Source organism: Anolis carolinensis, chromosome 2, assembly GCF_035594765.1.
Source record: "Anolis carolinensis isolate JA03-04 chromosome 2, rAnoCar3.1.pri, whole genome shotgun sequence".
Classification (NCBI taxonomy): domain Eukaryota; kingdom Metazoa; phylum Chordata; class Lepidosauria; order Squamata; family Dactyloidae; genus Anolis; species Anolis carolinensis.
This window is the reverse complement of record NC_085842.1, coordinates 20,844,985-20,868,906: the sequence shown is the minus strand read 5'-3', so window position 1 is coordinate 20,868,906 and position 23,922 is coordinate 20,844,985. Positions and strand designations below refer to the sequence as shown.

At 41.9% G+C, this 23,922-nt stretch overlaps 1 protein-coding gene across 1 annotated transcript; it reads right to left on the bottom strand.

Annotated features, from left to right (window-relative positions):
• Positions 1 to 1,656: 1,656 nt before the first annotated feature.
• LOC100567100 (zinc finger protein 773) lies at positions 1,657 to 23,581 on the bottom strand. The gene is made up of 9 exons (XM_008121433.3): positions 23,436 to 23,581; positions 18,923 to 19,441; positions 16,513 to 16,636; positions 14,952 to 15,034; positions 12,663 to 12,789; positions 11,184 to 11,279; positions 9,760 to 9,915; positions 7,493 to 7,624; positions 1,657 to 6,762 (listed from the first exon to the last, which is right to left on the bottom strand). Exons 2-9 carry the CDS (start codon positions 19,256 to 19,258, stop codon positions 5,612 to 5,614), a joined length of 2,205 nt encoding a protein of 734 aa, XP_008119640.2. The 5' UTR covers positions 19,259 to 19,441; positions 23,436 to 23,581; the 3' UTR covers positions 1,657 to 5,611.
• Positions 23,582 to 23,922: the final 341 nt, after the last annotated feature.

Below are 23,922 nucleotides of genomic sequence, written 5' to 3'. Positions count from 1 at the left end.
CAAGTTTTATTATTAGCATAACTCAGCCAACCATGGTGGAGCTGGTGCAGCTGGGCAAGGGTGGGAAATTGGAATGTGCTCTGTATAAAAATGCCTGTTTTGTATTGTACTGTATCTCAGCCTCCTTTGGAGAATCATCGCGGGCTGGCATCACTTTCATCTGAAATTAAATAAAATACCTTGACGGTTTCTTGTCACTTGGTAGGCTTTATTTCAGGCTTCTTTGCTTGCCAAGCGCACAGGTCCATACACAGCCCGAATCTCACTATTCGGGGCTGCTCTAAATCGCTCTATTTCAATGTTAATAATAGTAATACTTATTATGAAAGGCAGCAGATTACAGGAACTGTCTTCATAGACTGGCCAGCAGCTTATGACACTGTAAATCATCACCTTCTGCTGAGAAAAACTTATATCACAAAGGACTACCATCTCACCTGCTTCATAGGAAATCTGCTACAAAACAGGAGGCCAGAAAAGCCGGAAATGAAAGGAGAAGCCTCTGTCTTTGTTTGTGTTTGTCTGCCCCATTGTATATGATTAAAAAGGAATTGAATGTTTGCCTATGTATGTAAATGCTATAATCCGCTCTGAGTCCTCTAGGGGAGAAAGGCGAAATATAAATAAAATGTGTTATTATTATTAATATTAAATTAGATATTAAAAATCAAACATTTACATATACAGTAGAGTCTCACTTATCCAACATTCGCTTATCCAACGTTCTGGATTATCCAATGCATTTTTGTAGTAAATGTTTTCAATAAATCGTGATATTTTGGTGCTAAATTCGTAAATACAGTAATTACTACATAGCATTATTTCGTATTGAACTACTTTTTCTATCAATTTTTTTGTAAAGCATGATGTTTTGGTGCTTAATTTGTAAAATCATAACCTAATTTGATGTTTAATAGGCTTGTCCTTAATCCCTCCTTATTATCCAACATATTTGCTTATCCAACGTTCTGCCGGCCTGTTTATATTGGATAAGTGAGACTCTACTGTAATAAGCCAGCATTTGTAAGTCATGCTAAACAGGCAGTTTTTCCTTTTTTATGAAGTACAGCTGAAGCATTTTCTGCAGACTCTACTGTAAACACTGCATATTGTTGCTAACAAGATATGTGTAAATAGGTGGTGTTCAGAAACTTTCAACTGTTGATGATTTGTTGTGGCCCCAACATTGAGCAATGGAGTCAGGACCCACAATTAAAGAAAGAGAATTCTATAAAGATATAGGACTACAACTCCCAGTATCATCAGCACTTGCCATACTAGTCAGGATTTTTGAGATTTGTAGTCACTAAAGGCTTGTACGAGTCCAGCCTTACTTAAGCAGTAATATTGATAATATTCTCTATCCCGGGCATGGGTAAACTTTGGCCCTCCGGGTGTTTTGGACTTTAACTCCCACAATTCCTAACAGCCTACCGGCTGTTAGGAATTATGGGAGTTGAAGTCCAAAACACCCGGAGGGCCAGAGTTTACCCATGCCTTCTATCCCATTCTATCTCTCGCTTATGTCGAAAGGTAGAAACTCCCTGCTTCGAAAAATAGTAAATTTTGAAAGTTCCTTTGCTGTCTGCCATTGCGATGCTGGGCATGCAATTTCTCCATTCAAGGTGCAAGTACAGAACAGGCTGATTCGTAATGTTGTGGAGAGAAATGACCATTCCATGATTCTTTATTTGCAGAACATTTTGCCAGTACACTAAAATAGGCATACAGTCTCAAAGCAACCATGCATAATAAAGGCAGCCGCCTACAACACCCAACTACTTTAAAACGCACACGCATCCACAGCTCCTAGAGAAGGGCTGAACTGGGAGGAAGGGGAGCCTTGTGAAAATCAATGAGCCAAAGGACTCATGACATCACATCGGACCCACTGACAAAGGACTTTGCATGAACAAAGTTTTCTGGGTTGTTTGTATTCCGGGCTGTATGGCCATGTTCCAGAAGTATTCTCTCCTGAGGTTTCGCCCACATCTATGGCAGGCATCCTCAGAGGTTGTCCATCCCTCACAACCTCTGAGGATGCCTGCCATAGATGTGGGTGAAACGTCAGGAGATAATACTTCTGGAACATGACCATACAGCCCGGAAAACATACAATAACCCTGTGATCCCGGTCATGAAAGCCTCCGATAACACAGAGAGTTTTCTTTGAAATGTTGCAGCATTTTTAGAATGCAGTACAGTGGGCCCATATTATTCCCTGGGATTTGGTTCCAGGACAACCTGTGGATACTAAAATCTGTAGACAGTCAAGTCTCATTATATACAATGACGTATTTATATAAAATGGCTAAATCAAGGTTTTCATCTTGGAATTTTTCAAATATATATATATATTTTCCAAGCCATGGATGGTTGAATCCATGGGTGCAGAATCAGTAGGTCTGGTATGGAGGGCCCCTCATAATCCACTCGGTGAGTTTTTCTAAACACTCTGTTTTTTTTGTTTTGTTTTTCCGTGTCAGGAGCAACCTGACACTCTGGTGATGCTGAAGGATCATGATGAGCTTATTCCACATTTCCCATTTATTTGTAGTTGCTTTGACTCCTATTTTAACATTATGAGAACCTCTCTCCCTTGAAGGATACTCCAGAGTAGCTCTGCTAACATAATAACAGCCAGCCCTCTGCATTTCCAGATGTAATATTTGCAGATGCAATTAAAATATTCTCTGGCAACCCTTGGAATGAGTGTTATTCCATCGGAAATGGACATGGATTTATGCTGGAGGTGCTAGAGCAGGCATGGGCAAACTTGGGCCCTCCAGGTGTTTTGGACTCCAACTCCCACAATTCCTAACAGCCTACCGGCTGTTAGGAATTGTGGGAGTTGGAGTCCAAAACACCTGGAGGGCCCAAGTTTGCCCATGCCTGCCCTAGAGATTCCTAAAGAGGGGTTTTTTCCCTAGTTTTCACTTCTGCAAGGTCCTAACCCCAGCAGATACAGAGGACTGTATATTAAGCAACAGAAAAGGCAGTGAGATTAACATGAGCAGAGTTCAGTGTAACACAAACATCAGTAAAATAAACTAAGTACAAATAACGTAAACTCTAAAATAAAAACTGGACATTCAGAATGTGGGTGATACAGCAGAACCTCAGAAACATCATCCGTGTCAACGTTTTGACATTCAGGGGCGACACACTATCCATTGACTGGCAGTCTTTACTTTCTTTGTAAATAGAGTCCTGACGTTTTGGGGACTGTTCACGCTTTGCTGTCCCTGCCTTCCTTTTCCTTTTGATATATTTATTTTTAACATTTGGATGTTTTATGCTAAAGTAAGAACTTGAATGAAATAAACATTATTTTTAAGAACTTGAATGAAATAAACATTATTTGGTATTTAACTACTGTAACTTCTCATGGTCTGATCCCCTTCCCACACTGCACAGAACTGTCATTCATACATGCCCGAAATGTTAGCAAAATGGACCTCTTTCTCCCCCTGTGACTAATAACCAGTAAAGTAGTTTGCAGGAGTTACAACTGACCAATAGCGATCATGAATATGAAACAGTTATCTAGATTTCCTCATTCCAAACTGTTTCATATTTCTAATCGCACCCCAATATTGAGCAATGGAGTCAGGACCCAGAGTTTAAGAAACAGGACTCTATAAATATACAGGACTACAACTCCCAGTATCATCAGCATTTGCCAAGCTGGTCAGGATTATTGAGATTTGTAGTCACTGAAGGGTTGTACGAATCCAGCCTTACTTAAGCAGTAATATTCATAATATCCTCTATCCCAGGCATGGGCAAACTTGAGCCCTCCAGGTGTTTTGGACCCCAAGAGGCTTCCAGCCTTACACTGCAGCTCCCGAAGTCACACTGCCTGCTTGAACAATTCCAGGAGCTGATTTGAGGATGGTAGACTCAGAAGATATAGTGTGAATAATCACAGCCTCACCCAAAAAGTTAGTGTCCTTAAGCGAAAGTGCCCTGTGTCCTTCGTCCTATACATTAACATTAGTGTTAAATAACAATATGGATTGCTGTCAGTTTTCCGGGCTGTGTGGTCATGTTCCAGAAGCATTCTCTCCTGTCATTTCACCCACATCTATGGCAGGCATCCTCAGGGGTTGTGAGGTTTGTTGGAAACTAGGCAAGAGGGGTTTATATATCTGTAGAATAATGTCCAGGGTGGGAGAAAGAACTCTTGTCTGCCTGAGGCAAGTGTGAATGTTGCAATTGACTACCTTGATTAGCACTGAATCACCTTGCAGATTTAAAGCCTGGCTGTTTCCTGCCTGGGGGAATCCTTTGTCGGGAGGCGTTAGCTGGCCCTGATTGTTTCCTGTCTGGAATTTTCAGTGTTGTTCTTTATTTACTGTTCTGATTTTAGAGTTTTTTTTAAATGCTGGTAGCCAGATTTGGTTCATTTTCATGGTTTCCTCCTTTCTGTTGACACTTTTGTGGATTTCCATGGCTTCTCTGTGTAGTAAAGGCTATTCAATGGTAATCAAGGTAGCCAACTGCAACATTCACGTTTGCCTCAAACAAACAAGAGTTCTTTCTCTCACCCTGGACATTCCACAGATATATAAACCTCACTTGCCTAGTTTCCAACAGACCTTACCACCTCTGGGGATGCCTGCCATAGATGTGGGTGAAACATCAGGAGAGAATGCTTGTGGAACATGGCCATACAGCCTGGAAAACTCACAGCAACCCAGTGTTTCCAGCCAAGAAAGCCTTCAACAACACACATGTCCAGCTAATTTCCCTCTAGATTGGTGACTTTTTCAATTAAGAAATAAATGAGAAACCCATACATCTTGTTTAAAATCCTCTTAACCTAGTCTGTATCCCTTCGCACCAAAGTGTGATTCTGAAATGCATTTATTTTTCAGTCCTGCACAGAAAAGAACAAACTTTGATTTTGACAACAGACCCTCCACCTACCTGGTGATCCTTGGCATAGAAAACTCTATAATCAACTTACAAATGTGTCCATTTACCAAAAAGAAAAAAAACCATTAGGTCCTTGAAAAACATCCCATTAATATTAGTCGCCTGTCCAAATGACTTAAAGAGTGAGAGATCTAATTATCATCATATTTACTAAATATGACCCAAAAATGGGAAAGTAAGGAGAGCAAGGTTTTTATAATACTTTGACTGTCACTCATTCTTCCGAAGACAAGATTCTTGTTCACTTAATTGAGGAGACTTTGACTGTCTGAGGACAAGGGGATTATTGCCAGTTTTTTGGAAACTGAAAGCAGAGTGAACTGATTTGGAACTTCTAAATGAAGTGTCTCAGCATTTTTACCCATCTGTCTCTTTTTCTTCCATCCTCAAGCAATCATACTCACATGAACCTTTAGGAATTCCTCTTCCTCTCTCTCCAGGAATAACAAATGAAGGAGTTAATAAGTGTTGTGAAGCATACGTATAAGAACGTCAAGTCCTCTGCCTTTTCGTAACTGCATCTAATGACTCTCACCCTCTTTCTCGATCCTTGAAAACACACTAGTTGTAAAAAGTGTCTTGAAGTATGTATGGCTTCTTGTTTGGACTGGAGAATGACACACCCGACACGTACGGGCCTAGCGGCAAACACCTCCCATGCCCTGAACATTCATAGTGCCACGGTCCTGTCCTCCGTTATTTCTTTCACAACGAGGATGGCTTGATCGCCAACAGACGTCTCCTCGATAGTCCACAAATTAGGCAAGCCCACGCTTTCTGCCTCTGTGGAGGACGCGTAGGACGTAAGTGGCCAGCGAAAGGGTTCTGGCGGGTGAGTGTAGCCGTAATAGTTCTCTTGCGCAAAGCCTCCGATGTCCAGAAAGATATTGGTTCCGCTGGGCGCTTTTGCCCCGCGGCTGCCACTCTTGTGGCGCTTGGCGTCGTGGGTGTTCTGGTGCCTGATAAGGTGTGAGCTCTGGTTGAAGCTCTTCCCGCACTCGTTGCAATGGTAGGGCTTCTCTCCCGTGTGGATCTTCTGGTGCCGGAGGAGGGTGGCGAGGTCGTTGAAGCTCTTCCCGCACTCGGTGCACCGGTAGGGCCTCTCCCCGGTGTGGATCCTCTGGTGCCTCAGGAGGGTCCTGCGATCGCTGAAGCTCTTCCCGCACTCGGTGCACTCGAACGGCCTCTCCCCGGTGTGCACTCGCCAGTGCGCTTCAAGGTTGGATTTGTCGCAAAAGCTCTTGCTGCAGCTGGAGCATTTGTACGGCTTCTCCCCGGTGTGGCTCCGCCAGTGCGTCTTAAGGCTGTACTTGTTGTAAAAACTCTTGGTGCAGCTGGTGCAGTGGAAGGTCTTCTCTCTGGTTTCCACGTGAGTCTTCTGATGCGTGATGAGGTTTGTGGTCCGGTTAAAGCTCTTCCCGCACTCTGGGCATTTATACGGCTTCTCTCCCGTGTGGATCCTTTGATGCCTTAGGAAGCTGGTTTTATCACAAAAGCCTTTGCTACAGACGGTGCACTTGTAGGGCTTCTCCCCCGTATGGATCCTCTGGTGGACCTTAAGGCTGGCCTTACGAGTGAAGCTCTTCCCGCACACCTTGCACTGATTCTTTCTCTTGCCTTTGTGTTTTTTTGGTTTGGCTGGCACGCCGTTGAAGTCACTGCCCTGGCAATTGGGTTTATTTCTCCAGTCTTCAGCTTGGTCCTCCTCATTTGTCTCTGCTTCTTCTTGACTCTGAGAATTATGTCCCACGTCTTCATTCTCTGTGTCTTCTGACAACACGCCATATGGTTCCCACTCACTCCCACTATCCCAATCATCACCTAGTAAGAAAGATAGAGAAAGAAAGAATAAGAAATAAAAAAGCTATCACAGGAAAGACAAAGACCTGATTTCGGAGAGACAGATCAGATTTATAAATGTTTGATATCTCCTGCCCTATGCCATTACTTCTTAGGTGGACATGTGTATGTATATATATATACTGGCTTGGGTACCTGACAATGCCTGGGTTATTTGAAATTGTCATTTTTTTATTTTGCAAAATGCATTAGGTTGTGGGTGAACTACAACTCACATCATGCCAGGTTAACCCCTTGACATTCCATCAGTGGTTAAAATTTGTTATGTTGGGCAAGTTTACTCTCTAGATGCATCATCGGTGAGGTCTGTGTGGTCTCCGACTGCAGGGTGAACTACAGCTTTCACCATGGTGGGTCAGTCCCCTCAAACCCCTCCAGTATGTTCATGGGGGTAGGAAAGGGTTAAGGGAAAGGCAGTGAGAGGGGATAATGCAAATTCCACACCAATGGAGAGAATCAAAAACACTGGGATGTCTGGTGGAGGAAACACATAAAATCTGTCCCCGTATGAAAGCCTTCACTTGGGTGCAAGGCAGTATGAGGTTTGTGGAGGACATTGGCAGGGTCTGGACTACATGTTAATGGTGCTCGCTATAAATAGGAGGGAGTGCTTTTGGTGACTCCTCAGCAATTTAGGGTATAGCTGCTTGTGGGAGCAGAAACCTGTCTGTGTAAGTGGAAAGATACTGACTTTCAACTTCCTCTGTTATGAAGGGAATGTCCTCTTGAGATCCTCCAGGCAAAGCTTCAAATGATTCACTCGAGACACAATCCTGTTCTTCTTCCGAGTTCTCCACACTGACCGCTCTCACAGTTTTGTCATCTTTAGGGAAGAGAAAGAGAGAAGGAATATATATCCCAAAACACCTACATCTTGTTTTATTGATGAATTTAAAATGTGCACATTTCATTTTTCTAAACATTTTTCCAAAATTGCCAATAGCAAAGAGATCAAACTAAAACCAGGAATAAAATTCAATATACGAAACACAGATGACTTTATTGCACAAGGCAAGCAAACCAACATTAAAGCTGAAGCATCACTTTCGATCCCTATGACACAATGCCATGTGCATCCCAATGCAGACCTGCCTCCTCCCCACAATAAACCAGGACCCCGCTAACTGATGGGCAAAACCCATCAACAACTTGCAATCCCACAATATTCATGTAATGTGTACCTTCCAGTTCTGTGCCAGTAAAGAGGCATGAAGGAATGGGATTCTTCTCCTCTCCCACCCTCCTCCCTTCCCCTTGCTATTCTTGAGCTGTCTGTTTTTCGATTATTAAATACTAGCTTGGGGACCTGACGATGTAGGGGCCGGGCTGTGGCGCAGGCTGTTGAGCAGCTGCAATAAATCACTCTGACCATGAGTTCGAGGCCAGCCTGTGGCGGGGTGAGCACCTGTCAATTAAAAATAAAAAAATAGCCCCTGCTCATTGCTGACTTGGCAACCCGAAAGATAGTTGCATCTATCAAGTAGGAAATAAGGTACCACTTACAAAAAAAAGTGGGGAGGCAAGTTTAACTAATTTACGACCTGGAATGAGGAAGTGCCGTCAGAGTGGATGATGAAGCAGCTGCTCCCCCCGTGGCCAGAATCGAACATCCCCTCAGGAGAAGGTTAAATTGCCTCTGCGACTGTCTGTCTCTGTTTGATGTGTTTATGGGCATTGAATGTTTGCCCTATGTGTGTATAATGTGATCCGCCCTGAGTCCCCTTCGGGGTGAGAAGGGCGGAATATAAATACTGTAAATAAATAAATAAATAAATTTGAAAAAGGCATTTGCCAGCGGGGTTATTTGTCGGCTAGGTTCTGTGTTCTCTGCATAAGGATGAACTACAACAACAACAACAAGGTCAGTCACCCCCAAACATGTATGCACAGTTGACCATGCTCGGTGTGTGTCCCATGTTTGGTCCAGATCCATCTTTGGTGGAATTCAGAGTACTCATTGATTGCAGGTGAATTATAAATCTCGATACCTACAACTCTAATATGTCCAGGCCAATTCGCCTCAAAACCCACCAGTATTGTTTTCTATGGTACACAGCAAACAGAGGGATTGATCAGTAACTGAATATCCTAGATAGGTTTGGGGAGAATTCACCATGATTTATAGAAGTTGTAGGTATTGGGATGTATAGTTCACCAACAATCTTAGAGCATTCTGAACTCCACCTGGAACTTGGTACACAGAACCCCCCCATGACCAACAGAAAATACCAGAGGTCTTTGGAGGGCTTTATAGGAGTTGTAGTTCACCAACATCCAGAGTGCACTATGAACCCAAACAATGATGGATCTGGACCAAATGGCATGAATACTCGATATGCCCAAACTGGTGGGTTTTGCGGAGAATTGGCCTGGACATTTTGGAGTTGTAGATACTGGGATGTATAGTTCACCTGCAATCAATGAGCACTCTGAACTCCACCAAAGATGGAATTGGACCAAACTTGGCACACAGAGGCCTCATGACCAGCAAAAAATGCTGGAGGTTTTTGGGGGAAATACACCTTGGCACACATATGCTGAAATTTGATTACTGGATGGGTTTGGCTAGAAGGTGAAACTGACCTGTAGTTCACTCACAACCAGGGAAACTGTGACATCCACCTTTGATGGACCTGGACCAAACCTGGCACACAGAACCCCCATGACTAACTCAACCTACTGGAGGGGTTTGAGGGGACTGACTCACCATAGTGGGAGTTGAAGTTTACCCTGCTACCAGAGAGCACACTGAACCCCACCAATGATGCACCCAAAGCAAACCTGCCTAACATAACAAACTTTAAGTACTGATGGAGTTTCTCAGGGTTAACCTGGCATGATGTCAGTTGTAGTTAATCCACAACCTTATGCATTTTGTACAATTAAAACATCTACTTTTTCAAATAACCTGGGCAACACAGGGTATCCAAGCTAGTTTTAAATGAACTGAGTAGTTACCTCCAGGTTTCTTTTGCCACACCTCTGTGAAATTCTTTTCCACCTGTACTTCCCTTCCACTTTGATCCCCAGCAATGTCATCCACCTCCTCATCCCCATCTCCTTGGGATACTATCTCAAAGGATGCTTCATTGGTTTCACTTGCCCAGGTGTCACCTGCAAGAAATGGGTCCAAGGGAAATGTCAGGGGAAACATCACTTGCAATGAAGTCTCCTAACCCTTCAGTTCTTAACATATGAAGAATCATTGGAAAGGAACATAAACATTGTTTCCCAGAGTGTTTGTCTGCTGGATATTTGCTCTTCCTTGTTCACCAATGTGATGACAGTTTTAGTCACCTCCCTCCTCTGAAATATTCTCATATCATTCTCATAAATAGGTCCAGGACACTTCTTATGTCCTGATTCGGCCTATTGTCATGTCTTAATACACTGAAAATAATACACTCTACATGAAAAATACATTCCGTGTGGTGTAGTAATTTGAACGACGACTATGACTCCGGAGACCAGAGTCTGGCCAACAGTCCCAAATACTGAATGAAACTACAAGCTCCAATTTCCATAGCACAGTAACATGACAGTTGACACAGAATCACAATGCTTTCAATGAGCAGTGTGAACTATAATAACTTAAATGTTTCCTATTTCCCTCAAAGAAAGGTTTGTCGTTGAGTGCCTTCAAGTCATTCCTGTCTTCTAGCAGCCCTAAAACAACCCTATCACTTGTAACATGGGTTTGCCTTTGCCTTCATCTAAAGCTGAGAGAATGGGACTTGCTCAGTGGGTTTCTGCAACAAAGACTCCTTCTACACTGTCATATAATCCAGGTTATCAAAGCAGATAATCCACATTATCTGCTTTGAACTGGATTATATGCCAGATAATCCAAAACAGATAATTTGGATTGCATATGGCAGTGTAGAAAGAGCCTAAGTGACGATTTGAACCCTGGTCTCTACAATTCTGGTCTAGTAGCCAAACCATTACACCATGCTGGCCCTCAAAGAGAGGAGCTATATAGTGACATATCAGGAGGCAAAATGCACATACAGTCATACTTCAGGCTATTCAAATGAACTAGGATCATCCTGATTTGGACCAAGCAGTTCTTTCTGTCGATGGTTACTATAATTATAATTTGTAAAAACATCAAAACATCCAGGCGTCCTCTAGGCAACTTCCTTGCAGACAGCCAATTCTCTCACACCAGAAGCGACTTGCAGTTTCTCAAGTTGCTCCTGACACGAAAAAAAAACCCTATAATTACTGAGAAACTTGTCCTCATGTCACTTTGTGTTGTCACTCAGTCCCAGACAAGAAGAAAAACCATCACCAGGAAATATATATGTCCACCTCTTCTTAGGAACGTTACAATTCTCCAAGAACAACAAATGTTCCTAAACAAAAAAACAATGTGTTACCTGAGGCTCTTACAACTTCCCCAGAACTTGGGTTAAAAATATCTTCTTTTTCTTCCAACCAAGAAATAAGATCTGGTTTAGGAACCGGAAGCCCTTCTGAGGAAAGAAATGAAACAGGTAATAATTTTAGATTTGTCTGAGGGAAAATATTATTTCAGACTCCCAATAATAATAACACTTTATTTATATGCCGCCCTTCTCCCCATGGGGACTCAGGCTGGATTACAATATAAAGAGATACAGGCAAACATTCAATGATTCTATGATTCTACCATTACACCATTGCATATACACTGAGAGAGAGAAATAAAATGCAAAGATACAGAATGGGTGACATCTGGCTCAACAACAGTCTGTGTGAAAAAGATCTTAGAGTCTTAGGGGACAACAAGTTGAACATGAGCCAAGAGTGTGATGTAGCAGCTAAAAAAGCCAATGGGATTTCGGGCTGCATCAAAAAGAGTCTAGTATCTAGATCAAGGGAAGTCATGGTTTATGTTTATGTAGTTGTTTATTTTGGTCTATTGTGTTGTTGGGCTTTTGCCCCGTGTAAACCACCTGAGTCCCTACGGGGAGATGGTGGCGGGGTATAAATAAAGTGTTGTTGTTGTTGGGCTGTGGCGCAGGCTGTGGCACAGGCTGGAGAGTAGCTGCAATGAATCACTGCAATGAATCACTCTGACCAGGAGGTCATGAGTTCGAGACCCGCTCAGAGCCTATGTTTGTTTGTCTTTGTTCTATGTTAAAAGGCATTGAATGTTTGCCTATATGTGTAATGTGATCCGCCCTGAGTCCCCTTCGGGGTGAGAAGGGTGGAATATAAATGCTGTAAATAAATAAATAATAAATTGTTGTTGTTATTATTATTATTAATGGTGCCTCTCCATTCTGCTTTGGTTAGACCTCTTTACCTGGAATCACACAGTGTCCAATTCTGGGCACCACAGTTCAAAAGAAATATTGACTCTAAGTTGGAAGGTGTCCAGAGGAGAGTGACTAAAATGATCAAAGGTCTGCAGACCATGAATCCCTATGAGGAGCGTCTTAAAGAGATGTTTAGAATGGAGAAGAGAAAGTTGAGAGGAGATATGAGAGCCATGTTTAAACATTTGAAGGGATGTCATAAGGAAGAGGGAGCAGGCTTGTTTTCTGCTGCCCTGGAAACTAGGACTCAAAGGAGCAATGGGTTCAATTCATAGGAAAGGTGATTCCATGTAAACATTCAGAAGAATTTCCTGACTGTAAGAGGTGTTCAGCAGTGGAACTCTTTGCCTCAGAGTGTGGTGGAAAGCTTCTTCCTTGTAGGCTTTGAAACACAGGCAGGATGGCCATCTGTCAAGGGTGCTTTGATTGTGCCTTTCCTGTATGGCAGGAAGTTGGACTAGATGGCCCAAGTGGTCTCTTCCAATAGAAGACAAATTCCCTCCCGCTCACATTAACGACCCATCCACCTGCCATCCCACTGCGTAGGATCCTTACCCAGAGAGGCCACGTTCCCATAGTTTTCCACCATGACTTCCCGGTAGAGCGCTCTCTGCCCCGGGCCCAGCAGGCTCCACTCTCCCTCCGAAAAATGCACCGCCACCTCCTCAAAGGTCACCGGCCCCTGAAGAAAAGAAAAAGGAAATAACAAACCTTGTTCTCACAGTGACCTCAGCACTCTCAATTTGGTGAAGGCTGAATGCCAGCTACATATATCTTTTTTGGTATAATACGGTATATGCTTCAATTGGTTGACCAAATGACAAGAAGAGAGGATCAGATCTGGTCAGAGTTGAAGGGAGAGGGCTCTTAAAGGGCCAGCTGGGATCTGATTGTCAGCTGGTATCATAAAAGGACATAAAAGACCATCTCTTATCTGAAATAGAGCTGATAGGGGAACATAGTGACCTTTTTGGAATCAGCAGGTCAAATACATCCAGAAACAGGGCTAACATTTGGGGCTCGAAAAATGTGTGTTGGCCAGTGTTATTTATAGAAGGTTCTCCATATGGGTTGGAATCCCAGTTTCCAGGGTTCAGTTTCACATAGAAAGCCTCCATAGATAAAGAAATCATCCATTTCAACCGTTCCTGCCCCCAATTTTATTTATTTATTTATTTATTTATTTATTTATTTGCTACATTTATATCCTGCCGTTCTCATCCTGAAGGGGACTCAGAGCAGCTTACAAATTATATGTACATAAAGTATATTATGTTATTAGCATAGCACAATATTAACATTATATATTACTATATTATACTATACCACTATACTGTAATATAATACATGTCATATTACTAACATTATTAGTAATATGACATGTAATATATAACATATAATTGATATTGTAATATTATAACTAATATTTTAGTGTTATATTGTATTACATTATAATATTATTATCAATATTATTGTATATTATATTGCATATAATGTTAAGACAACTTGGAATTAATATAGGAGAAGGGATGATGATGATTGCTATTATTATTATTATCATTATTATTTGAAACACAACTAGATGAGTCCACAGCAAACACTCTGCTGGCTGTTGTATTGGATCACACGTCGGACACTTCCCAAGTGTCTAGGACTGTGTGATGTATCGGCAAATAATGCGTGCAGATCCCAGTAAGGTAGCCTTCTGCAGCTGGCAGCTGGAAATTTTGTCAGCGCCGATTGTGTTTAAGTGCAGGCCAAGGCCTTTAGGCACTGCACCCAGTGTGCTGATCACCACTGGGACCACCTTGACTGGCTTGTGCCAGAGTCTTTGTAATTCGATCTTTAAATCCGCATATCGTGTTAGCTTTTCCAGTTGTTTCTCCTCAATCCTGCTGTCACCTGAGATGATGATGATGATTATTATTATTACTATTATTATGTTTTTTTCATCTCAAAAACAGGATACAAAGAGAACATCTGAATGGGGAAACAGACTGAAATGTCCATGAAGGAGGCAGAAGGAATAAGCATGAGCAGGAGAGTGAATGAGTGATTGAGTAGCATGAACAAAGACTAGCACGAAAGAATAATAATAATAATAATAATAATAATAATAATAATAATAATAATACTATATAACACTATGATTTTTGTTTCTAGATTATAAACATCATTTCCTAATTGGCTCTATCACAAAAACATGGAGAATGTTTATTTTAAAAAACTGTTTTTGAAGGACATCCTGCAGCACATTTTGCTCTAGTTTTTCAATGAATATCTTGTAGAGTCTCAACCAATTCAACATACAGTAGAGTCTCGCTTATCCAACGTTCTGTATTATCCAACGCAGTCTGCCTTTTAGTAATCAATGTTTTTGTAGTAAATATTTTCAATACATTGTGATGTTTTGGTGCTAAATTGGTAAATACAGTAATTACTACGTAACATTGCTGTGTATTTAACTGCTTTTTCTGTGTATTTAACTGCTTTTTCTGTCGATTTGTTGTAAAACATGATGTTTTGATGATTAATTTGTAAAATCAAAATGTAATTTGACGTTTAATAGGCTTTTCCTTAATCCCTCCTTATTAGCCAACATTTTCACTTATCCAACATTCTGCCAGCCCATTTATGTTTGATAAGTGAGACTCTACTGTAGTTTGTAACAGCCACAAAAATGAAGTTTCTGTAGTATAACAACTACTTTCAAAGGAAGTACTGCTTGGTTAAACAGGAAATAACACTTTCAAACTAGGAACAGAAAATGTTCCAAATTTTGTTACATAGTGCAATCATACTAATAGTAAGTAATAATAATATAGATGATGATCTGTCACTCACCTGGTCTGATTCCACAGAGGGGACCTCCATTCTGTCATGCAATGGTACTTCTCCCGAATGAGCTTCCGCTGCCATTCCTTCACCTACAAAGAAGACCGAAACAGAAATAGAGAAGAAAGGAAGACAGTTGTTCTTCAGATACATCTCATATTTCGGGTCCTTAAATGAGGACCAATGGCTCCTGTGCTATGAACCAGACGACTAGTACAGTACAACCCTGCAACAATGGAGCATATATCCACGGTTTTACTTACCATGCTAAGTGAAAAAAATTATCTCGATAGGAATTTGCGAGATCTTCCAGGTTAGCCTACTTCCGAAATTTACCATGGTTCCCAACATGAGGGACATGCCGCACAGGAAGACAATTTGATTTTTTAGGGAGGCAATTTGAAAATGAGCTATTAACCATGTCTTCTTTGCATTTGTTATGGTTCTAGGAGCCTCATCTACCATATATAGGGTAAACATGCATTGTGGCATAGGAGCCTCTGGTGGCTCAGTGTGTTAAAGCGCTGAGCTGCTGAACTTGCAGACCGAAAGGTCCCAGGTACAAATCCGGGGAGCGGAGTGAGTGCCCGCTGTTAGCTCCAGCTTCTGCCAACCTAGCAATTCGAAAACATGCAAATGTGAGTAGATCAATAGGTAGTTTTTACAATGAGGCTAATTGAATAATTAATGCATTTATGTACTGATATCCATAGAATCTGATATCAGTACGTAAAAGTATTAATTATTCGATTAGCCTCATCTCAAAAACTACATGTGATAGAGAAAAAAATAAACATAGATCTGAATTCAGTGCAAAAGACTCTATAAGAATGACCTAAAATTGTATCTGATGAAAAATACTTGTTGGCTTGTATTATCAGCCACAAGATAATTAATGTAAGGTGACAGGATAATCTGGGATATTCTCACCAAAGACACGCAATGAAGTTGGACACTGAATTCAATGCAGATTCTTCACATCAATTCGTTCTTTTATTTTATTTTTTTTCCTCTTTCATAGATGCTGTGTTCTTTGGAAGTTTGTTTAGACCAAGTTAATGGCCTTTTAAGCTTCCGCCTCATGAACAAGAATTCACTTTTTGAATAATAAGAATTAAGAGGGGCACGGCCAAAAAAAATGTTGGGAACCACTGTCATACAGTCATGCTGGAAGACCTTGTCCCCTTCTACACAGCTGTATAAAATCCATATTATCTGCTTTGAACGAATATATGGCAGCAAGGACTCAGACAACGCAGTTCAAAGCAGATATTGTGGGATTTTCTGCTTTGATATTCTGGGGTATAGGGCTGTGTGGAAGGGCCTTAAGACCCCATTTTTGGAGATGTTTATATAGGGGGGAAAGTGCATTTTAGAATGGAAGAAATACAGTAGCAATTTCTTTATTCATGGTTTTTCCCTTTGGTGTGGACCTGTGCCCTTAACTACAACAAATGTAAAAATATATATATAAAAATAAATATCTGAAATTTCAGACATCTGACCAGAGGCAAAACTGAACTTTAAGATTTGAAAGGATTTGAGGATGTCAAACGTAAGAAACCCTTACCAAAAGGAGATGCAATGCTGCCATTCTCTGCAACTTGCCTAAACAGCCGTATCTTGCAACTGTCCAAAAGTGTGATGTCTTCCTTGGAGAAATCCGCAGCCACGCCTGTCAATGACTTTGGTGCCTGGGAAAAAAGTAAGGAAACCAGGTTTGGCAAGGGAGATAAGAAGGCCCTTTCCCACACTCTTAAGTCAAAAGCCTCCTTCTGATTCAGGTGCCAATATATAGAAGAGATATGAGGAGAGGACATCCTCAGTAGTGGCATCAAGTGGCAGAATTCCTTATTTGGGGAGCCATGGTCTAGAGCAGGCATGGGCATACTTGGGCCCTCCAGGTGTTTTGGACTGCAACTTCCACCATTCCCAACAGCCGGAAGGCTGTTAGGAATTGTGGGAGTTGCTGTCCAAAACACCTGGAAGGCCCAAGTTTACCTTTGCCTACTCTATAGAGTCTCAGTCCTTCCACAGTCTTAGATTTTTGGCTGCAATGTTTGCACTTTTGCTCCTTTAACAGACTTTGCATTAGCTTGTTGCTATAGTAATAATAATGATAATAATTTTATTTTTATACCCCGCCCCATCTCCCCGAGGGGACTCGGTGCGGCTTACATGGGGCCAAGCCCAGGCAACAAGCAATATAAAACTCAACAATAAATAGTCCTACATTTGAATCAGTTAGAATATGGCAAGTCAACGCTTACGTAAGGTGCACTCACTCAATGATCTGCTCTCATGGGACTCTCATTGGATTTAAGCATTATTCTTTTATTATTGTTTTGTCTATCTTCCAAATACCTTAAGGTGACAGGCTTAGTTCCGTTACAGTAGAGTCTCACTTATCCAAGCCTCACTTATCCAAGCCTCTGGATAATCCAAGCCATTTTTATCGTCAATGTTTTCAATATATCGTGATATTATGGTGCTAAATTCGTAAATACAGTAATTACAACATAACATTACTGCATATTGAACTACTTTTTCTGTCAAATTTGTTGTATAACATGATGTTTTGGTGCTTAATTTGTAAAATCATAACCTAATTTGATGTTTAATAGGCTTTTCCTTAATCCCTCCTTATTATCCAAGTTATTCGCTTATCCGTTTAGCTTGGATAAGTGAGACTCTACTGTATTTGCATGTTATTTGAATTAAAGAAGAACATTATTTTAGCATGAGAGAACACTTTTCTAGGAATCTCTAGGACCTCCAGTGTGACTTTACGTTCAACTTCTGGTGAAAATTTAATATAGACCTATAGATTCTTAAAAAGACCCTATGTATATATAATGTGCAAATAATCGAATCTGCAGAAGTTATGGTGAGACCTCACTTGGCATCATAACTGAAGAAGAATATCAAGAGCTGGAGCAAGTCAATAGAAGGTCAATCTGTGTGATAAAAATGACACTATTCCCCAGACCCTGGATTTCCAAGTGTTTGGGTCTTCAGCTCCCAGAAGCCCTGATCATTGGCCAAGGCAGTTGAGACTTCTGGGAATTAAAGTACAAAACTCCTGGAAGACTAAAACTTGGGAATCACTGACCTATACGTGATTGGGGAGCTAGATATTTTTATCCTGGAGAAGATAATAATAACAACAACAACAACAATAACAACAACACATCGTTATTTATATCCTGCTTTTCTTCTTCATGGAACCCAAAGCGGCTTACACCGTATTAAAATAATGTAAACAACAGTCCAAATACATCGATAATAAGTATAAAACATCATAAAATAAGCAGTTTAAAACAACAATAATACACATTCACATTCTTGTGGCATCATGTCAGATCATATTGCACTTTGTTCCAGTCCATAAACATTATGGTGTTCCTTATCACTTCAGCTTGGTTTGCTTCATTAAAGGCCTGTCTAAAGAGGAAAGATGATATGAGAGCCATGTTTAAATATCTGAAGCAGGCATCCTCAAACTGCAGCCTTCCAGCTGTTTGAGCCTCCAACTCCCACAATTCCCGACCACTGAACAAGCTGGCTGGGACTTCTGCGAATTAAGAGGCACAAACAGATGAAGAGCTGCAGTTTGAGGATGCCTGATCTGAAGGGATGTCATGTACAAGAAGAAGCAAATTCATTTTCTGTTGCTCCGGTGATTGAAATACAGACCAGTGGTTTCAAATGTCTGGAAAAGAGATCCCATGGAAATATTAAATTCTTTTCTAACTGCAAGAGGGTGGTGGAGCCTCCTTCTTGGGAGATCTTCAAACATTGGGTAGGCATAACCTCAGTGTATTATGCATGGAAGAGATCTGAGTAGACGGCCTGTGAAGTCCAACTCTTATCTGTGGACCTGGAGGACCACAGGTTGAGAACTGCTATTTGACAGAACTGATTCCAAATCTAACTGGTTTGAATGTTGCATAGGAAATACCCAAATGTGCACTGCCTACCTGATCTCCTTCAGGCTTCTTCAGGAGCAAACCTTCCTCCAGTCTCACTGTTGCGATATCAGCCTCCGAAATGCTTTCCCTCGCCACATTCTGCATTTCTTTGGCCAGGAATGGCTCTTTATGCCAATACGGGTCTAGCATCTGATCCTGTGACCCATCGAATTGGACTATATCCTCCTTCAGAACGGTGTCTTCTTGTCTTCCCCAGAATCGTCTCCTCCTTCCTGCTTGGATGACAGAAGACCTCTTTCTAGCCGTTTCAGAGCTGACCATGCCTTGTTCTTCAGGATTCAATTGCAGTCCCACAGCCAATGGATCACCTTGCTCTGCCCGCATGCTTGTTTTTATCTCCAGGTGCCAAAGGCCACTAAAAATTCGACAGGAGGGAAACACACTATGCCTTTGTTCCAACAAATGGTGGCTCTACAATGTTGTTAAATGACAGAAATCACTTGATGGGAAAGATTGATGGTTCCAGCTGGACAGAGGCGCTTCTACTCGCAGGTGTGGAAAACAAACCTGGATAGGAATGAAAATGAGAGCTAGTTATAGTCAGCCCTCTACAGCCATGTATTCTGCACCCATGGATTCAATCATCATGAAAATATACCCCCTCCCTCTAATTTTATATAAGCTGTACCACTGTATGTATATAATGGGACTTGAACATCCACAGATATTGTATCCAGAAAATGGTCTGGAACCAAATCAACCTCAGTAGAAATAAAAAAAAATCCAATGTACATTGTAGTGTCAACACTTTACAACTAAATAGATGGGCAAGCATCCCATCACTGGGTCAGCTCAGAGACTTAGACTGTGATTGTTGTGGCTCAATGCTATGAAATCATGGGAGTTGTAGTTTAAAGAGGCACCAGCACTCTTTTTGGTAGAGAAAGTCTAACCTTTTTTGACCAGGGACCAGTTGACCAGGGACTACTCTCTAACATTAGTACCAAAAGGGTTACAAATCAGTTTTTGGCTGCCTTTAGATTCCGTTTGGTTATTTGGGGTGCTGATTCAGAAAGTTGCATTGGATAGACCACATCAGCTCTAGTTTCTGATACAGAACATATGCCATCCAGTAGTCGCCATCTGCAACTACAGGATGGCATATGTTCTTTATCAGAAAACCATATTTATCATCTAGAGCTGATGTGGTCTATCATATGCAATTTTCTGAATCATCACCCCAAATAATCCTAGGAACAGACCTAAAAAATGAAGACGCCAAAGCGACCCTGCTTCCAGGTGCCATATGGAACGGCTCCGCTCCGTGAAGGGAGGAGGAGGAGGAGAAGCAGCAGTCAGGAGGCTTGTTGTTGCGCCTTTCAATGGTAGTCAGTTTCTCCCCTCCCAACATCCCCTTTGCCTCGACACTATAAGAGGGTTTTGTGAGACCAGTTGCTCTCGTTACAACGGTGTAGTAACTGTGAGGCCGCGGACCATATTTTAGTTTTTGGGGACCACTGGTGGTCCATGGACCACAGGTTGGAAACCACTGGTCTAAGTATTTGTAAAATGACAGCTCACATGATTCTATAGCAGTGGTTTCCCAGATGTTTTGGCCTTCAACTCCCAGAAATCCTAACAGCTGGTAAACTGAATGGGATTTCTGTGAGTTGTAGGCCAAAACACCTGGTGACCCACAGGTTAAGAACCACTGGTCTATAGAATTGAGTCATGTCACTTAAAGAGAGGTCGAACTGATTAAATTGTACAGTGTAGAGATACACTATTAGACTCTCTTGATTTTGTCATTTTGTATAAGGGGCTATGGCATTCAGTGGCAATTATGGCATTCAGTGGGACTTGGCCATCCATGTATTTGGGGATCCATAGGGAGTTCTGGAAACAAAACGCAGAGGATTACAAAACCAGCCTTAGTCTTTAATTGTTATCTTTATTTCCTACCATTCCTTCTCTGAGCTTTGCCAAATGCAACAAACTCCATGTGTTTCTTTGATGCACATTACACACACGGAAACAGCCAAATGGTTAACTGGAGTTGGCTTTGGCACAGTTCAAAGCCCTGATGGCGGCCTTCCAAGCCCTTTATAACTTGAAGGGCTCTCTCTCTATGTATGTATGTATGTATGTATGTATGTATGTATGTATGTATGTATTAACCTGTTAAGAGAGCTGAGATCTTTGGGAGAGCTCCTTCTCTCTGTCCTACTACCTTATCAACTGAGTTTGGTGGGAACAAGAAAATTGAGCTTTCAGTGGCTGCTCCAAGACTTTGCAACTCCCTCCCTAGAATCACAGAGATGAAAGAAACGCCCAAAGGCCACCTAGTCTAACAGCCTTCTGCCACACAGGAATACACCATTCAAGCACTCCTAAAAGATAACCATCTGGTCTCGGTTTAGAAACTTAGAAAGAAGGAGACTCCACAACACTCCCAGGAAGCAGCATATTCCACTGCTGAATTGTCTTCCCACCCAAATACTAACCAGGGCTAATTCTGCTCAGCTTCCAGGATTAAGATCTAGTGCTTTTACTGTTTATAGTCCAGCCATGGGTGCTATTTATACACACACACATACAGCATAGCTTCTATATCTGCAGGACCTGAATCCACATCTTCATTTATCCACATCCCACTAAACATGCCATCTCTAGACATTTTCCTGGTCTTCCAGCCCAACTTTGTTATTCTGTCCTTCATTTTAATAAAGTCCTTCATTTCAATAAAGTTCACTATTATCTGCAGCTTTGTTAATCAACATGAAGCCTGGAAATATGTAGATACAGGCATTGTACTGTATTGCTATCCAGAAGGGCTTGATTACAATGCTGCTACAAATACACATTTTAACAAAACTGAAATGAAGTAACAATAACAACAACAATATGTATTGTAACTCTGTGAATTTGGCATGTTTTAAAAGTCCATCACTTTAAAATGATGTTTTTATTTGTTGTGCATAGCTGAGAGGCAAAAGTCAGATATGGACCAAACTTGGCACACAGGCTCAACATGCCCCATCTTTCTCACCCCTCCCCATTTGAATCTGGGGGGCAGAGTGATCTCCCACTGTCAGCTCCAGCTTCTGCCAACCTAGCAGTTCAAAAACATGTAAATGTGAATAGATCAATGCAGTCATGCCAATGGCCACATGACCTTGGAGTTGTCTACGGACAACGCTGGCTCTTTGGCTTAGAAATGGAGATGAGCACCAACTCCCAGAGTCGGCCACATCTAGACTTAATATCGGGTGGAAACCTTTACCTTACCTACATTCTGTCAATTGGGGGGGGGGGGGGGATCCATATCTCTCCTTACCTGGGTATGCCTTAAAGTCACCTGTTGACTTATGACAACAATGCCATTCATTTCATAGACTTTTGGGCTTATTTTCTGTCCAGGAAGATGAAAAAGGTGGCCATTTCTTTTCTGTGAAATGCAGCACCAGGTGCTTGTTGGTGGTCTCCCATCCAAACGCTAACCATACCTGACCCTGCCTAGCATTCCAACTGCTGTGTTTGTGTGTCTACTGTTGGAAGAGTTGTGGCAATTTTGATAAGGATTATTCTTAGGCAATGACTAAAGGTGGCCGTTTCCTTCCTGTGAAATGCAACACCTGGTGCCTGTTGGCAGTCTCCCATCCAAATACAACCATACCTGACCCTGCTTAGCATTCCAACTGCTATGTATGTGTGTCACTGTCTACTGTTGAAGACTTGTGGCAATTTCCATAAGGATTATTCTTAGGCAATGACTAAAGGTGGCCATTTCCTTCCTGTGAAATGCAGCACCTGGTGCCTGTTGGCGGTCTCCCATCCAAACGCTAACCATACCTGACCTGCTTAGCATCCCAACTGCTATGTATGTGTGTCTACTGTTGAAGGCTTGGGGCAATTTCCATAAGGATTTTCTTAGGCAATGACTAAAGGTGGCCATTTCCTTCCTGTGAAATGCAGCACCTGGTGCCTGTTGGTGGTCTCCCATCCAAATACTAACCATACCGGACCCTGCTTAGCATTCCAACTGCTATGTATGTGTGTCACTGTCTACTGTTGAAGACTTGTGGCAATTTCCATAAGGATTATTCTTAGGCAATGACTAAAGGTGGCCATTTCCTTCCTGTGAAATGCAGCACCTGGTGCCTGTTGGCGGTCTCCCATCCAAACACTAACCATACCTGACCCTGCTTAGCATTCCAACTGCTGTGTTTGTGTGTCTACTGTTGAGGACTTATGGCAATTTCCATAAGGATTTCTTAGGCAATGACTACTCAAGGGTTGGTGTGCCAGTTCCTGCTCCCTTCCAAAGCTATACTAACAACTCATTCTAATTTAATCTTTCCCCCCCCCAAAATTTGGCTTCCTATCCCACCCTATGAAAAAGCCAAGGTTGGTTAATGCTGTCTGGGGAACCCAAATGGGGCATTATTATAAATCCCCCTCCCTTCAATCCACTTTCCACTCCAATTTCCCCCATGAGTTGGGGAGCAATCCCCCCCTTGTTTTGCAGCTTGGTTTCTCCCAGGGCTCCCTGCAAACTCACCTGGCGGCTCCAGCCTGGAGGCTTCTCCCCCAAAAAGGTGGGCTGGGGGAGAGGGGGTGGGGATGGTGTGCCACGCAGGAAGTGACTTCAAAGAGCTCCCAGACCCACTTCCTCAGAGGCTCCCTAGGAATCCAGACTCTCTGGGCTTAACTCTTTCACAACAGGCTCAGACTCAGTGTGTTGTCCAAGGCTTTCATGGCCGGGATCACAGGGTTGTTGTTCGTTTTCCGGGCTGTCTGGCCATATTCCAGAAGCATTCTCTCCTGACGTTTCGCCCACATCTATGGCAGGCATCCACAGAGGTTGTGAGGTAGTCCCCAAGAGAAGGGCAGAATATAAATAAAGTGTATTATTATTATTAAAACAATGTGAAATTTCAGTAATTCTACTGTGCAGATGGGAAATTGCAGTAATTCTACTGTGCTGATGGCACCCATTCTGGCAGTACAAAGACAAGTATCCACTATTACAGTAATACAGAAATCAT

What these genes read in the sequence shown, in the direction of transcription:
- LOC100567100 (XM_008121433.3), bottom strand. Translation starts at nt 19,258, where the DNA reads ATGCGGGCAGAGCAAGGTGATCCATTGGCTGTGGGACTGCAATTGAAT. An exon ending in CCTCTGTGGAATCAGACCAG is followed by an intron (nt 12,790 to 14,951) that starts GTGAGTGACAGA and finishes TCTTTTCTTCAG; the next exon opens with GGGCCGGTGACCTTTGAGGA. An exon ending in TGGGAACGTGGCCTCTCTGG is followed by an intron (nt 11,280 to 12,662) that starts GTAAGGATCCTA and finishes TTCTTTCCTCAG; the next exon opens with AAGGGCTTCCGGTTCCTAAA.